This window comes from Parasteatoda tepidariorum, chromosome 2 (assembly GCF_043381705.1).
Source record: "Parasteatoda tepidariorum isolate YZ-2023 chromosome 2, CAS_Ptep_4.0, whole genome shotgun sequence".
In the NCBI taxonomy this organism is placed as follows: domain Eukaryota; kingdom Metazoa; phylum Arthropoda; class Arachnida; order Araneae; family Theridiidae; genus Parasteatoda; species Parasteatoda tepidariorum.
The window spans coordinates 46,675,741-46,693,978 of NC_092205.1; the positions used below are offsets into that span (position 1 = coordinate 46,675,741).

The 18,238-nt window shown below is 29.5% G+C and overlaps 1 protein-coding gene across 1 annotated transcript in view; it reads right to left on the reverse strand.

Moving 5' to 3' along the window:
- Positions 1–18,238, reverse strand: part of LOC107453496 (reversion-inducing cysteine-rich protein with Kazal motifs) — an 83,955-nt gene that overhangs the window by 10,829 nt on the left and 54,888 nt on the right. Inside the window, exons 4-13 of the mRNA XM_043038986.2 lie at positions 14,559–14,595; positions 11,085–11,167; positions 10,304–10,385; positions 8,688–8,882; positions 7,500–7,633; positions 4,728–4,877; positions 4,530–4,626; positions 2,916–3,189; positions 2,685–2,821; positions 1,523–1,660 (exon numbers count right to left, since the gene is read on the reverse strand). Of these exons, the coding sequence (XP_042894920.1) occupies positions 1,523–1,660; positions 2,685–2,821; positions 2,916–3,189; positions 4,530–4,626; positions 4,728–4,877; positions 7,500–7,633; positions 8,688–8,882; positions 10,304–10,385; positions 11,085–11,167; positions 14,559–14,595 (1,327 nt within the window). The remainder of the gene's footprint in view (positions 1–1,522; positions 1,661–2,684; positions 2,822–2,915; positions 3,190–4,529; positions 4,627–4,727; positions 4,878–7,499; positions 7,634–8,687; positions 8,883–10,303; positions 10,386–11,084; positions 11,168–14,558; positions 14,596–18,238) is intronic.

Below are 18,238 nucleotides of genomic sequence, written 5' to 3' on the forward strand. Positions count from 1 at the left end.
TTACAATTATTTTTCTCACTAAAATAGGGTGTGATAAGACAAATTTTTGTTCAATGATATCATTAAAACGTAATTCACGACATTTGCTTGACGCCATCTATGAATTCGAAAGAAATTTCGATTTGTAATTTGCGAAAAATTAAATCAGAGTAGTATAATTGATTTTCGATTTTTCCCACAGTGGACTGATCATAACAAGATTTCCAGTATGTCACTGAAGTCAAGCATCACTGGCTGTGGGAAAGTGACCACTAGATCTAGCCTAGTCTGTGAAGGGGCCGAAAGTGGGTGAACGAACTGTTCAACCGTAAAGTGCCTTTCTACAAAAAATAATTTTTTTTTTATAACCGTCGTTGAACAGCTGACCCAATTTTATGGGTTTACGACTACTAATGTTCCACTCCGTAGCCTTGTAATTTTGATCCCAATCCAGAAGACAAGGGTACTCCTGGATCGCGAGTATTGGGAGAAATTTGCCTTCGTGGAGGACTTTTTGATAGAGCTAACCCGCATTTGCGTTACATGGAGAGGAAGACCATGAGAACCTCCCACTGTTAGCCTGACAGCAAGGGGACTCTAACCCACGATCCTTCTACCACTGAGGATATTTCACGTAAGCACTGTGGTTTGGTGCAAGTCGGATGCGCGGCGGCTCAGGAGATAGAGCGTTCGCCTTCCAATGAGGCGAACCGGGTTCGATTTCCAGTCGATACAAAAAATTATTTGTAAAAATGTAATAAGTTATTGCTGTAGTAGTATTATAACTAAAGTCAAATTTGCCAATAGAGACTTGATGGCTCAGGGGATAGAGCGCTCATCTTCCAATGAGGTGCACTGTGTTCGAATCGCAGCTATGGCTGGACAATGTAAATACGAATTCCGCACCCGACTCGCACCGACCATATATCTTCCGTGGTAGGCTGATCATGGGTTAGAGGGCCCTTTCCATCAGGCAAAACGTGGGAGGTTTTCGCGTTTTTCCTCTCCATGTACGCAATGCTGGTTAGTTCCATTAAAAAGTCCTCCACGAGGACAAATTTACCACAGTACTTGATTAAGTAGTTCTCTTGTCTTCTGTATTGGGATCAAAATTACAAGGCTACAGAGTTGAATATTAGTATTCGGAAAGCCAAAATTAGGTCTGCTGCTTAACGACGATTATAAAAGGAAATAAAATTTACTAGAAAAAATATAAAAGTCAAAATTAGGTTGGCTGCTTAACGACGGTTATAAAATAAAATAAAATTTACCAGAAAAAATATAAATGGCAAAACGATGAAATGACATTCCTCTTGTCTATTGTTTGGATCAGGCATTTATCAGGGTGCCAGAAGTCAATTTTTTTTAACTTGGTAAAATTGTTTCAGTATTTTTCCTTTTTTTTATTTACTAATTCAAGTTTTATTAGTTTTAAAGGTAATTTTTCGTTTGTATATTTTTAAACCTTATAATTTAAGAAATATTTATATGTGTGCCACACATTTCTAATAAAAAATTTGAATTGATAAAACAATTATCTTACCAGGAACACACGCATATGAACGGCAGGGTTGTCCAATACGGCAATTCCTTTCTACCATACAAACACCATTTGGACTACATTGATTTGGCTTACATGGATGACTAACTTCCGTAGATGTTTGAGTATGTTTACTCTCAACTGTAAGTAAGAATTTCTAATTAGATTTATTCTAAGTAAGTATTTAAGGGCATTAATTAGGAACTTTTTAATCACATAATTTCAAGCAATTTAGAATATATAAGTTGAACCTCTTTATAGAAACACGTATAAGGTAGGGTGTCTAAAAAGTAAAGAAATGACCAAAAAATACACACCTGGTCTAAATTCTCAAAATCTACTTCTGAAATAATTTTCAAAAAATGCATTCAATAATATTTAATGTCAAACATACCATTCTGACTTCTTCCCCTATGGATGATACTGAAAGTCTTTCAGGATGGTGAGGGGATCAAGATTATTTCATACAGGTTTTTTCAAAATATGAAGTCCCGCAGTGGACTGATTGTTAAGACACGGTTCCCAGCAGATCACCGTAGTCAAGCATCACAGACTGCGGTCAGTGTGCGGGTGGGTGACCACTTGGATCAGTCTGCGTAGGGACCAAGGGTGCGCGGTATTGGGCCTCGTTAAACTGTTCTACCGTAAAGTGCTCGACTTCGCGTGCAGGCTACCTAAGCGGGGGAACCATCCCCTCTGCAGAGGATCAAAATTGTGATGGCATGTCTTCAGATCATCCTCAGGGATGTGTCTCAGACCGTCGCCAATAGCCCATTGTGCAGCTCTAGTGCGACGTAAATTAACAACAACAACAACTGAATAGTTTGTGTAAAGTTTAGTTATTCGTTAGCTGCGTTGAGAATTAAGCTATGAAATAGCTTATAATACATAACATCCCCATTTTAAGAAATATACCCCGTTTTCAGATAGCGATTGCAGTGCCATCTATGAACCAAAATGCAAAAAAACAAGTAGGTCAAATTGGGTAAATATCTCTAGAGAATCCAAAACTGTATAAATATCATGATATACATCTTTTCAAAATATTTTACTCTATTTTTATTCAATGCAAACGTCTCCAGATGTTAGATCGTTTCCATATTTTTCGGACACCCTGTAAACTACTATGCAAATGGAAACTATAAAACTTTACAATAAAGCTTACCGAGGTAGGGTGAAAGAGATATGCAAGGAGTATCATTTCCAGGAGGCGATAATATCTCACAGAGGGTGACCGGATTCTGGTTGTGGAGTAGACGACTTCTGTCCACACAGCTGTTAAGTATATCTATGCAGTCAGCCCTGTAAATAAGTGAATTACGCTGTGTTTAATAAACATTATAAAAAAGTTAATGATATACAAATTCATCTAGATTCGGCTCAAAACATCTTTTACTTGCATATCCTGTTGATGTGAGCTATAGGGTGACAAGGTTTTATTTGCAAGGCACATGCAATGGCTTTCCACACTTCAGAATGGCAACGAGAAATTTTCAGGACTGGTATTTCCATCATGGGCAGGTGTATAATTCCATTTTCCCAGTGCTCTATGTCATGTTGAGCCGCCTTATCTGCACGCTGATCGCAACTTCTGAACAATTCAGTGGGACGAAAGTTAAAATTTGTGCAATATTTCATTCCTTCACAACCGAGCTCACATGGCTCATCCACTAAAAATCAACAGTAAAATACATGTATATAGAACCATACTAAATAGTTTTTTAAAAAGCTGAAGATACTATAAAATATTGGTGAAATGAATATGTTCTTCAATATAGCTGAAAAATCTCTATTAAAAAAATAAAGCTATTCATAAAATTTTTTAAAACTATTTAGAATTAACAAAAATTTATATATTTATCAATGACATCAATAAAACACATATACATAAAAATATATTAATATTTTTTAAAAAGCTAAAGTGTACTTAAAAAATTGGTAAATTAAACAAATTCTGAAATAAAATAGTATGTGCAGCTAAAAAATCAGAAAATCAGAAAAGACTCTTATAAAAATAAATAAGTCTAAAGTGAATAAAGCGTAAGTCAAGTACATAAACATACATTATTCATGTCATTGTTTTCTACTTTACCTTACATTATTTTCCACTTTAGTCTATATAGCACTAAGTTTACCCTATTCTTTCAGATTTAAATAAACAAATCCCTCCCCCCCCAAAAAAAAATTTTTTTTTTAAAGCTATTTAGATTTATAAAAAAGTCATGTATTTATCAATGATATCTATAAAATACATATAAATAAAATCACACTAAATAATTTGTTTAAAAAATCTTACATTAAAAAATTGTCAAAATAAATGCAACACTGCCTCCAGTTAAATAGTATATGTAGTTCATTATCAGAAAAGACTCCATTAAAAAAATAAAGAGTTGACAAAATTTTTTAAAGCTATTTAAATTTACAAAAAAGTCATGTATTTATCAATGGCATCATTCAAAACATATTTGTTAAAATATTCGATAAGAATCCTTTATAAAAAGTAATACAATATGTCATAAACAATAGAGCTATTGTAACTAATGGGAAAGCCTTGTATTTAAAACTAAAATATTTGCCATAACACAGTATACCTTGTATTAGATAAATCAAAACAATGCAGAAAAAATAGTAAACATGTCTAAATTTTTGAAAAGTCCTGTATTTATCAATCTCATACGATTGTATTTTTATTGTTTAATTTATTTATTTTTTTAATTTTCCATCAATGTAATTGGAAAGTTACATACGAGAGTAAATAAAAAATATCATGAAAGTGATAAATTGCCACTAAACACACAATCTATATCGAAGATATGAGTGGCGGTTAATTGAGCAATTGATAGCTAAATTATGTAAAAAATAGATGTTCATGAATTTTATTGCTTTGGTAAAAAAGATTTTGTAAAAGTCAGTTATCAATAGTAATTAATATTTTACGTTTTTTTTTGTTTTTTTTTTAAATAAAAATTTACATTTATCTGAAAGCTGAATGTTAAGCTATTTAGTTTACCTTCAGTCAAGCATCTTATCATTTCGGACTCAGCCAATTGATACTGACAAATGCGGTCAAAATCACTCCAACTGCTTGTCCACTGATTACTGAAAGTCTGAAATCATTAATAAAACAATAATTAGCGATATCTTAAAGAAAAAGATATGCCAGGATACATATTTATTGCAATATGCCAGGATACACGTAAAGACTTACCTCAATGCAAAGTCTTTGGCAGTTGACTGTGGCAGCTCGAAAACAACACTGCAACTTTGCACTGTCCATTCCGACTTTTTCTGATTGAATAAGTGAACCTCCAGGTTCATTGGCTGCTGAATTGATTAGGAAACATTGCCATAACCTATCCTGAGTAATTAATATTTTAGTGAAGAATTCATAAGTAATCTATACAATTAAAAAAAACAACGTTTCTTTTATAAATATATTTGTGTGAACTTGTTTAGCTAGATAACAAAATAAAATATTAGCAAAGTTTTAAATCTAATCTTTACAAGAGAAAAACTCTTAATGAAAGGAAATTTTTTTTTCTTGTTTCATGAAATAAAGCAAATAGAGTACATTATATAAACATTAGTGTAGATAAATTGATATTTAAGCGGGAAAGAAAAAACCGTTAATCGCAGGTCATTATTAAAGCTATGCTCAGTATTAAAATAATTAAGAGCTTGATTACCTTAATGATTGGATGGAAACGATCCGAAACGATGGAAACGATCCGAACTTGAATAAGGTATAATAATTCAGAAAGTGGGATAACGATTTCTGTATAATTAGTATAATAAATACTTCAGAACCGATTGTAATTAAGACCAATACCAATTTCGAATCGGGGGATTCTTTTTGAGATGTGAAATTTAATCGTTTTTATTAGTGACACTCCTTTTATAGGTTGTTATTTATTAATTTAAATTACACATATGTCTAAAATTACCAAGCGCATTAAGATTAAAATAAAAGAATATATCAATACTATACCAAGTATTTCTACTGAAAATTAATAAAAATATTAAGCTTGAAATGAAGAAAAAAAATGAAATAAACTGTAGAGTTTAATAAAAGAACACGTTAAGTGATATTTTGAAAACATTCAACTCCCTAGGTTATATATTCGGGGTGCAATATAATAACTACCTCTAATATGTATATTTCTAGACAGAAATGAAGTAAATCAAAGGAAAAAGCAAAAATGTTATCAAAATCTGACGAATCCCTATTGAGGAAAGCAGGAGTAGAAACACCAAAACATCTTGGCTTTTTATATGACAATCTAACGATTTTGATGTTTTTAATAGCGTCTTCCTCAATAGAGATTAATCTAATTCTAATGTTATTCCTCGCTTAAATATTGATGTGACCTCAAAAATATATATTTTTACTCACTTTTTAAGAAAGATTCTAGAAAATATATACTAAGAGCGGCAATTGCGGAACATCTCACATTGAGTCTAAAACATTGTCTTTTCCCATTAAGTTTTTAAAAATCAGTTTTCAATGAAATTTTTCTAACGGGTTTCTGTACATAGCTAGTTTTAAGCTAGTTTCCTCAAATTCACTTAAACGTTATCTAACACGTTCTTCCTCTAAGCACTTCAGTTATGAAATTACAATAGATAAAAATTAGCTTACCCTCCTTCAGCAGCTTGTAGAAATATATAAAAATGTTACATTTATATAATAAATTCATAAATGAAATAAGCAGAGTGAAAAAGTACAGCGGTTACAAATTTGGAGGGGGAAGGAGAAATAAAGCACATCATAAGGATTGAAAATTGCAGAGCAACCCTTGACAGAAAATATAATCGGAAGTAGAAAGGAGCCTCTCCATTATATGGACTGACTGTTCATGCGCATTTAAACCAACACTTTTATGCATCTAAACAATCTTAATTTAATATCTTTCAATGATTATAGCCAAAAATGGTATTCAAATCGGCTCAGGATAGATGTTTGTATTGATTTGGTGACAAATTTATATAGCTCACTCATTCGGTTACTAAAGGGTTAAATATCGGCACTTTAGCCTGTTTAAATGCAATTTTCGATGAAAATCATTGAAAGATATACAGAGCCTGACTAATTCAGGGGTGTAAGGGGCAGCTGCCCCGGGCCCCCACATCAGAAGGGGCCCTCAAATCGAATAGAAAATACTTCTTTAATGAATATTTTAAACAAAATATACAGTGTAAAATCCACCAGTTTTAAGTTAGCTTCTTCATTAATCTATAGTGAACGCAAAAAATATATATTTCGTAAATCCATGGTTTTCTAGGGCGGATTTCGACTAAATTTTCGCAATGACAAATTTGGTTAATGAAAAGCCTGTACTTTTACATATTGCGAAATGCGATATGTTTACAAAAATATGGGCTTCTGATTGGCTTAATTGAGCCATCGTCATTGCAAAAATTTAACTGAATTCCGCTTTAATGTCAGCAAGGATAAGGATATGAATTTTCGCATCCAGGTGACAAAGTTAACAATCAGAAAACTACATTCGGCGTGACGAACATAAAATTGTCAGAAAATCAATAAAATGGACAGAACGATACTTCGTCTGACCGTTGGAGGAAGGGGCCTTTCTTGCTATTTTATGTTCTAGTAAAATTTATTGTTAAATATATATAATGAGGCCAAAAATTTAAATACATCCATATAAAGTTCGATTCTTCATTACTGAAGTATAGTGAAGCAGAGAAGGGTCCCCAAAGAAGTTTTTGCCCTGGGCTAAGTCGGGCCCTGAAGATATAAAATTAAGATGACTTTCGTTAATAAAAGTATCGGTTCAAAAGGAGCCAGAACTTATAATAAGAGATCACTGAGAGGCGTACGATGACTTTCAATCTTTGATATGCCTTACCTTTCCTCCGAGTTCGTAAACACTGAAGTGAACGAAAGCATAGTTCAATTCAGTATTTACAAACTAGCTTAGTGCTCTAAAGCCTAGTTAACTAGGAAAACAAATCTTACTTGTGGAAGTGGATTTCCACATTCACTCCTACTGAGGACATCAATGATATCTTGATCGGTTGTTTCAGTTCTTAGTGCTTCTTTACACACAGTCCGACATCGCAAATTAGGAGATTTTTCACAACAATGCATGTCTGAAAATAAAAAGTAATGAATCATATAAAATCTGTTTGAATTTATTGTATATTATAATAAATTTGTACTTCTTCTAATTTCGAGTTCTCTAATGATTGGGTGATAAGTCAGACATATCTTATACTTTTTTTTAAATATATTTTATTATATTAACTTACACCGTCACACTTTGTGTTTTGACCTGATATTCTATAGCAAGAAATGTGTGTTTCCTTAGGTTTAATTTTTATCATTATAGATGAGACATTGATTAATAGCCTGTTATTTCGCAATAGCCACCCTTATTATATCTATTTTAAGAATCTTTGTCAAAAATGTATGCAAAATAGTATCTACATAGGGGTTACAATTTAATATTGAAGTCAGGAAACAAAAACTGCCGAATCACTTATGAGAAAGGTGGGATACAAAACGAGTTTGATTTCCTTATGAAACTTGGAGACGTTTTTTAATAATCAATTCTTTCAACTCCTCTCTGTTTCTTCCATTAATCAAACAGGTTTGAGCCTGGTACGCTAAGGGGATAGAGCACTCGTCTCCCAATGAGGTGACCTCGGTTTGAATACCAGCGATGGCTGGTCGAAATGAATTCTGCATGAGGCTTGCACTGACCACAGTGCTGACGTAAAATATCCTCAGTGGTAGACGGATGATGGGTTAGAGTCCCCTTGCTGTCAATCTAACCATGGAAGGTTTTCTTCTCCATGTAACGCAAAATGCGGATTAGTTCCATCAAAAAGTTCCCCACGAAGGCAAATTTCTCCCAATGCTTGATGCAGGGGTTCCCTTGTTTCTGGATTGTATTTAAAATGACAAGGCTATGGAGTTTAACACTGATAGTTGTAAACTCAGAATAGGATCGGCTGTTCAACGCCGGTTTTAACAATATAAAATCAAACAGGTTTTAAGATTTTTCCCACTTTAGGCAGCAGGAATTAGTGTTTTTATTTTTCCTATACCATAAGGAAGAGCAATATATACAAATGGGCGATATCTTGTTACTATTAAACAATATTCTAAAACAACTGGAGGAGAAATATAAACCCTTCTTACTTTTGAATGGATTGTCTGCTGGAGTGACGCTGATGTATGTGTGGATGCACTGCTGTATACGAGGATTACCTTCTGAACAGTGTTTGTGGTAAGCGTCTCTTACGACTTTGGTTGGAGTGAAGGCATCAGAGAAGACATTCTTGCAAGCTTCTAAGCAGTTTTCCGTTTGAGCATTCTTGCAACATCTCTCACCAGCTGGACATAAATAAAGATTAAAATAGTAAGATTCAAATGCACAGAGCTCATAATAACAAGAACATTAAACACCCTAAAAAGTTTTCGACCTAATGATTGGATATTTACATATTAAATAGATTCTATCTTTTTGATTTGAGAGGCCCATTTAAAATTTGCTTATAAGATACCTTAGGGATGTTCAGAAATATTTAACCTTATCCCCCTTTTTTTTCTTTGATGGAATTTGGATTTATGACTCCCAAAGCATAGGATGCAACCGCAATCTGGAAGATTTGTTCCCCGTAGTTCAGACCGAAAATTTATTAAATGTTTGAACTCCTAAGACGTCATTTTTACTATTTGCGTATTTTACTTTTCTTAAAGTGAATGTTTTTAAATAAAAAAATAAATAAATAAATAAATAAAATAGTAAATAGTTCCAGGAAATGAAAATGCACAAAAATAAATATTTTTGAAATATATATGTCATATATATTTGAAATATTTTTGAATATATTTTGAAATATATATATCATTTTTGAAATATATATGTCATTTTTCAGAAGCTATTCATCCGATTTCTTTTGCATTTTAGGAAGTTATACTTAGGCGGGGGCCCTCACGATTGCATCCTAGTATTTAAATTTTCAAAAATAGGTTAAAAGTTATTCAGAGCAGAGTGTAGAATTTGTTAAAATCTATATTTTTATCCATTTAGAAGATTTGAAAAATAATTTCAGTTTTTAAATGTAGTGCTCATTGTAAAATAATACCAAGCAACAAATGTGGATAATGATAAGCCACAAAATGAATATACAGGAGATGAATAATGTCTCTGAATTTATGGGTTAAACTGTAAGCAGTGGTACAGTACATCATGACTGGAAATGTCATCGATGCTTACCTGGTATGACCTGGCTGTTTGTGTGCATTTGACCCGGTACTTTGATTAATTTATCAAAATTGTCTTAATTTTATGTTAACTACACGTTTTTTAGTGAACATTGTAGAAAATTGCATCCAAATGGGCCAAAAAATATCTGACTTATCATAGTTTAATAATCTGCTGGCTCCGACTTTCTCAAATCGGTCCCCACATCATAAAATATTGATTAAAAAAATTGTATCTGGACCAATTTTAATACTTTTGACAATAATTCTGTTTGTTCAAAAAGTAATGAGAGTTTAGAAAATTGTATAATCAAATATATGGATTATTTTCATATTATTTTAATTTGCAAATGCTTTTGAAAGTCATAATAAAATTAAAAGCAGTAAACAAAAAGAATTACAGAAGAAAAAACAATGTTTTTTATAAAGCGATTTTAAATAAAGGGAAAAAAAGTGAGCCTTTAAGGAAAAAGCTAATGTAAAAATGCTTTTTTTTTAACTACAGCATTGTTAATTTTAATAAAGTTGGATATCAATTTTACACTCACCTTCTTGTTTTTCAATGCAAGTGTAAAAAGCTATTTCATCACTTTTACGGCAAGCTATAGTAAGATCTAAAACAGACTGGGCCTAAAAGATACAGGGACTCAATTAAGGCTGCAAATAAATAAATAAACAAAAGCAAAATGAAAAACTAAAATTATTAAAAAAATAGGCATATACAGTCTGTAAGTAATATATAATGACGCATATACCGCTGAGATAAAACCATGTAAAGAAAATCAGACAGTAATACAGCGACATTACTGTGCTTAAATAAATGTCAGTATATAATAACAGCAAATTTCTCTCTGGTAGAGCAAAAGTGTTATCATGCAACGTGCCATTAATTAATGGGGAATTTTCAATTATTTTAAGCCATTAAAGACTTTGTTTAGAAATAAAGATTTTTTCTTAATTTTCATAAGAAAACTTCCTATGTTATTTAAAATTTAAAAAAAAACTCGCAACGTTTGTATGAAAGCCACTATTTTAAAAAGGTTGATAAAAATATATGCAAGTAAAGCAATTTAAATAATGTTACTTAAACAAAGCAGATAAGTTATTTTGAGTGAATGTAATATTTAATACTTTATCTTATACAAAAGTAAACAAAATTTTAAAAAATTTCATTACTTTCTAATTCGAGAAGAAAGTTTCAGGTGTCACGAGGTGCAATGTTGCTTCCTATTTTAATTATATCAGCAAACAAAAAAAAAAAAAAAAAAAAAAAAAAAAAAAAAAAAAAAAAAAATCAATATAGGTAAGGGATGTAGAGGTATTTCTTACCTGTAAACAGGCTAATTTGCACTTCTCAGATTGAGGAATACCACAACATGGTCTGCCGATCCAACCGCTTCCCTTATCAATTTCTAGAACAAAATATATAAAATATGACCAAAAACACTTTTTTGTGAAAAAATAATCCTGGCCAAAAATATTTCTTTATTCAAATTTCTTAATTTTATTCGAAATTTCAGTCACTCATTCATTTCAAAATTAGTTTTAAATAAATATTATTGTCATAATCTCAAATGCATTCGTGGGAAAAAAAGAGAAAAATTTTGATATTATTAAACTCAAGTTAAGTTATGGTGCTGCCATCTATTAAAGGAAGTTTAATTTATTGAGAATACCGAGATTAATTTCAAATTACTGCCTACATTAAAAGGAAAGATTTAAAAAAAAAATAATAATAAAACTGTACGTAAAAGCATTCATAAGATTGTTATCGATCATAATGCAAATCTATAACTATGAATTGTGATATATTTATAATTAGAAAGCAGAATTAGTGTCAGTTGTCTTCTGAATAATTATTATTATTTTGAATAATTAGAGATCATAATTTTATTAAGTTGTTGTTGTTGCTTATCCTCTTCTGGCCTGACGAAGTCAGACCAGATCTATGAACCCGATGACCTGAATGAAATCGAAGAAAAGATTTATTAAATTTTTTATTACGGAAATTTAACTGAACTATTGAATATAATTAAAAATACTAAAACTCATTAGGAAACGGTTTCAAAGCATGAATGAAAAATATGTGTCTTAAAAAGAAGATTGTTAATTTGCCCAATGTAATGGGGCACAAAAGAGATGTTTTAATTAAAATGCAATAAAAAATCGTTTTTTAGCAATTAAGTAATGGAAAAAAGTTTAGAAGTTTTACAGTCTTTGTTTTCCCCAAAAATAGAAATTATTTTAAGTAGTACTTTGGTTTGTGAACACAAAAGTAGCAAATTCACAAGGACTCTTGATTCTGAATATTCATGTAAATGAGTTGAAACTATTCATAATTATGACTAAAAATATGAAGTTTAAAAAAATTCTAAATAGAGTTTCAAAGATAGGTCCAACACAAACATAACCCATTCTGTGCTGTCAATTTTATTCTTTGAATTTTTATCTGCATCAATAGAACTAAATGCGGGAATGAAAAAATTTAAAAACAATTACTATAAATCTTTCTTTTTATCTAAATATAATGTCACGCAGAAGCGGAATTTCTAATAACTGTTTGTAACGTTTTATTATTATTATTGAATATATTTTGAATTATTATGAAATAAGATTATCGAAGATGTCTGTCAGTAACTTAAGTTAAATTTGATTAACTTTTTAGCTTAACATTGTTCATAAATATTTTATCATGAAAGCATAATTTAACATTGCTCATAAATTTTGTGGGTTTTATTAGATGGTGTTGCTTCAAATGTATAAGACTGCCTCCAACCAAAAAAGTACTTAGATTTCAGTTTGATTTTTTTCAACGTTAAAAAATTCGGTTTTAATTCATTCAAATTTAATTTTCCTTTTAATTATTTTCTTTTATTTGCCCACAAATAAATATACTAATTGTATCTTTGGAATTTATCAATTTCTAATGAAGAATCACATCTCAGGCACGGAAAATATAGATTTTAACTTTCATCGTTTTTAGTTCTACAAAATATTATAATTATATCAAATTCTACTGTCATTCCTAAATAAAATGCACAACATACAAATCCGACACCAATAAAATTGTTGTCTTCTAATATTTAAGTCATAAACTTGCCCAGACATTTTAAAAATATTGAACCAGTATGGTTTCACAGCTAAATATGTATTCAAATGCAAATTTTTTCAGACCAAAGTTAATGTTAGGTTGATTCATAAAAAAAACACTGAATTTTCCTTTAATTTCGCAGAATTAGTCATTGTTGAAAAAAATTGCATTATCAGAATAAAAAATTGATGACAAAATCAACGATTTTGTACATTTTGTACAACGATTTTATACATTTTAAGCAGCTTAACTATTCTATTTTTTAAAAATATACATTCTTTGAAAAGATTCTCTTTTTTGATTATAAAAATATTAAATAAAAAAAGAGGAAAAATAAAATATTTTACCTAAATTGCTCTTATTTTAAGATGAATTATTGCCCATTACATAGGAACTTCATGACACTTTTAATTAAAACAAATGAAAAGATAGAATTTATAAAAAATAAAGAATAAATTTTTTTTTGTTGAAATTATAACATATTTAGCCCGAAAAAAGCTAAATATGTTATAATTATAAACAATTTTAATTTCATATAGTTATAATTTCAACTTCTTTCGACGCAACTTCTGAATTCAAAACAACTAAAAATTTAAGTTTTACCCCAGATTAAGTCTAATCTAATTATATGAGTATACAAAAAGTTCCGTTCGAATATTTTATATCGATAATTAGTTTAAGTAATCTTTTATATTTTGAAATGCATACGACCTATTACAAGAATCTGCAACCTTGATAGATTCTTTGTGAGCCGGTATTATAAGTTTCAAATGGAAACGATTCTAAAAAAGCAGCATTTGTGGTTCGATCATTGTCTTCTCAAAATATGTTTTTTTTATCTCACTTTAAAATATTATTTATTTATTAATTTTTTTTAAAATTTGATAAGACATGTTTTTGGGTTGTAGCCCTTTGACGCAGATGGGTCACCGTTGTCCCTTTTTACATAATTTTTTTTTCTGATGCTCTAACTACAAGCAAAAATATATTTTAGAACTTTTTAATTATAAGAAAAAAGTTAATAGTTAGTAAAAAAATATGTTAGATTATCGGAATTATATTTGAACTAAAATACAAAATAATTTGCTTGAAGAAATTTTTTTCATTCATATTTAAAAATTTATCACTAATTGATTTTGTAAATTAAAGAAATTTCGATTATGGATAATTGTTTCTTTTAATTCTAAATCACTGCAAATTTTAAAAATTATTGTTATGAAGTAAGCCGTGTTTGGAATCTCTTGACCTTTAAGGCTTCTGCCTTAACAGGTCAAGAGATACATTCATGGCACATGGAGATACATACAGAGAGCATAGGTCAAGAGATAACCATTTCATAACCATAAACTATTAAAATGCTGAATATAATATTTTACACTTATTTTGACTTAAATTAATACAAAATAATGAAAAAAGTATGAAAAATATACTTAATAAAAATTCTGCATCAAACGGATATTGTTATTCAGGAATATTTTGTTAATTACATAAAATGTGATAGCTTCTCTTAACGTATTCATTTAAGAAAATATAAAAGAAAATTTGTTAGAGAACCATTTTTACCATAGGAAGTTTTCTGTAATCTATGGCGTTGTTATAGTTAACAAAATCATAACAGGTTCATAATGAGCAATCAGGTTCTAAGAATAAATCTAATTAACGAAAGCAGAAATAAACATTAAAAAAATTGGAAAAAACCAAATTCAACTTACCCGCTAAACTCTCGTTCATACAGTTCCAGAAAGCAAGCTGAAACAAAAACAAAAAGCAATTAACATACGTAATTTGTTTGAGCGTTATCAGTATATTAGATCGCTGTGTCATGTTTCTATAAATTGCTTCGTAGTTAAATCACTGAAGCTTTGCATCTAGTTTTCGGTACGAATACGTCACATTTACTTCGGCTAAAATTAAACTTGTTTCTATCTTGTAGCAAATAAATAAATTAACAAATAGCAAAGTTCGTTAGACGGGGGATTTCAAAGGTGTGGCTCAAATTAATAGAATTGTTATATTAGTTGGGAGGTAAAAAGTTATTAAAATAATTATGTACGAAAACGTGTAAGCGCGTACACAATGAGGAAGTAATGCGCAAGGTGCATATATTGTAAATGTAATTATGGATTCTGAAAGAGAAGTTTATATTTTGTAATAGATAATGTGGATTAGGTAATGATATTAAAAAAAAAGAAGTTTAAATTCTCATAGAATGTTTTTCAAAGCAGCAAAAGGTAGGCATGCAATTTTATTGTATTCTTTTGTAGGAGCAGGTTTTATGGAAGTGTAAAGAACTGAGAAGCGAAAATATTTTATAAAAATTAATATTAACTTAAAGTCAGACTTAGATTTTTACTAATCAAATTTTTAAAAATAATAATAATTACTTTGGCAATAATACTTAGTTTTCTTCTTATTTATATATATATATATGTACTAATGTACTAATTAAAAGCATTATAACATTCGTGTTAAGCTGTACTTCAAAGAACACGTTCTTTAAAAGATATTTCGAAGTTAGAACAAAAAGAAAAAGATAATTAACGTTAAAAATAAAAAGTTTATGAAGCTCATGTAATTGGAGGGAAAAAACTGAAACAAAGTACCGAATTCAAGAAAAATAGCTTAATAAAAAGTTTTAAATTTTTATAATATCTATTAATTTTCTAGAAAAATTTAAGTGGAATAGTTTTGCTAAAAGTTTACAAGTAAAATGTTTAATTTACACTAAAGTACCAATACCAATATTAAAGTTGCTATGATCATGTCGCTATTTTAAGTTTATAAAAACAATACGAGTTTCTAACTCAATTATATCAAAATAATATGAACTAAAATTATTGTGATTATTGTGAAACCCAAGAAAATTCTACAAAAAAAATCCAAAGTTTTTCAAAGACGAATAAAAATTTCTTTTATTTTACTCTGGAATGTCAAAAATTAATAAGGAATATTGAAATAAATATTTTCGTTAAAAACAAATTTCAACCATTGATTGTGAAAAAATATTTTGTATCGAATAAAAAAATCGCATTGGTTCAAAACTATCCATGAATGTGGCGGTAATATACGATAAAAAGTACTGACACTCAAGGTACTGGTGCTTTTTACCGTAAAATCCATTTATACCGAAATATGTTAGGAAACAACAAATCTGATATACCTTAATTTTTACGGTAATTACCGTAAATTCACTGAATCCCTCTATTAAATAAGTATTACTGTCAAAATTACGGTACACTATTTTACGGTAAAAATGGATTTTGTGGATGATGCTCCCAAAGTGCCGGTACTTTATACCGTAATTTGATCCGGAATTTTTTACAGAGTAATCAAGTGGAACTTGAGATAAATATCTATTTTAGATGGAATAAAATGAATAATTCAAATAATCTATGATGCTGTTCACATTTTTTACCATGAAAAACACATATTTATTACAAAAAATTTTTTTCTCTACACGTACTAATGTTATCGATGGGCGAAATAATTCACCTCTATTAATCTCTCTCTCTACTACTCTCTCTTTTGTGTCAAGACAACAAAAAATTAAGAAAAAAATAATAAATAAAATTAAAGGCCAACAATTAGTGAATGCTTCGTCGAGTTTGTTTACGACTCCTTTACGCAGAGAACATTCCTTAGTTGAAGCCAAGAGAATAAAATTATGAATTAAACGTCATGAATCGTTCAATTCACCGAATGAGGTGACAATACCCGCCATTTAAATGTCGCCAATACTCACATAACGCTGTGCCATCAACAGTGAAGGTCAGCATTATTTGTAGCTTGTGGACATAGAGAAGATGATTTGGAGCTGTTATATTTTTTCTTATGAGTATTTAAGAGACAATGCCTAGCTTATTCAAAGTAACATTGAAAGAACAGGATCAAGTTTCCGGTCCTATTTGTTATTTTATTTTGATTCAACTATAAACAAAGACCGGGAATGAATTTAATACCCTTTTTTTCTACTTCAAATGGTGTTTTGTAGAAAATTATTAAATTAAAAAATTCAAGGAAATTTCGTTTATTCCTTTCTGTGATGGTAATAATTTGAAGCAGTTTTATACTTATATTGAAGTAAAAAAAATGATTCTAAAGAAAGTATTCTTATAATTCTATTTGTTAAATCTATTCATTTGAGTAATAGAATTAGTAAATATAAGAACACACATTTTTAAAGTTCTTATCATTGTATTTTCTGATTTTATTTATTTTAGTACTGTAAGTAAAATTATTAAATACAATTATAAGAATATATTTCAGAATACTCAAAAATGTATTAACTAATTCTGTTAACTTAATAAAAGCAAATGAAATGAGTCAATACAGTTATTGGAATGTTTTCTTTTGAATTCTTATAATTGTATGTATTTGCAAATTCTATTTACTCTATCTAGTAAAGTAAATACAAATAGTAAATAGAATTACGGACTTTCTTTGGAATTAAGTTGATAATTGCATCAACTATTTCTATTTCTAAAAGTATCTGCTGAATACAAATAAATAGTTAAACAGATTTTACATTTTTCTTCTAGGCGTAGGGATAAGCCGTTTCGGTGCTGGATTTGATACTAAAGAAGGCTACATTATCATCAACCTGACGTTTGATGTACACTGGGGTAAATAAAGTTAAAAACAAAAGAACGAAAATAATAATGAATAACTCATAGCAGCAACAAAAAAAAGATTCTAAGGAACGTATTCTTACAATTGTATTTGTTAATTATATTTCCTGAACTAATAGTATTAGTAAATATAAGAACACATTTTTAGAGTTTTTATCACTGTATTTTTCAATTCTACTTACTTTAGAACAGTAAATAAAATTATTAAATATGATTATAAGAATATATTTTAGAATACTCATAAATTACTAATTTTGGTATTTACTAATTTTGTTAACTTAATAAAATTAATAAATACAGTTATAATAATAATTTCTCTTCGATTCTTTTAATTCTATGCTTTTACTAATTCCATCTACTATAATAAATATAATAAGTGAATAGTATTACGAACTTTCTTTAAAAATTTTTAAGTTAATAATTGTATTTACTATTTCGATTTTTAAGACTAAAAAAATGCTACAATATCAACCAAACTCTTGATATGCGTTAGCATTAATAAAGTTTAAAAGAAAAGAACGAAAATAATAACATAATAACTCATTTGATTACATGGTTCAGGGGAACTTCTTAGAGGTGTTGTAACATATTTGTCAAAAATTACAATATTATTTCTCAAAAAAGCATAATTATTCAAAGTACATAGCGATAGTACATAGCAAAGTACTGGGGCGATACATAGTATTTCAAAGCATAAGTTGCCAATTAGAAACCAGAAAACAATGCAACAAAAAATTTCATTTTTCTTTTAAAAAAATATAAGT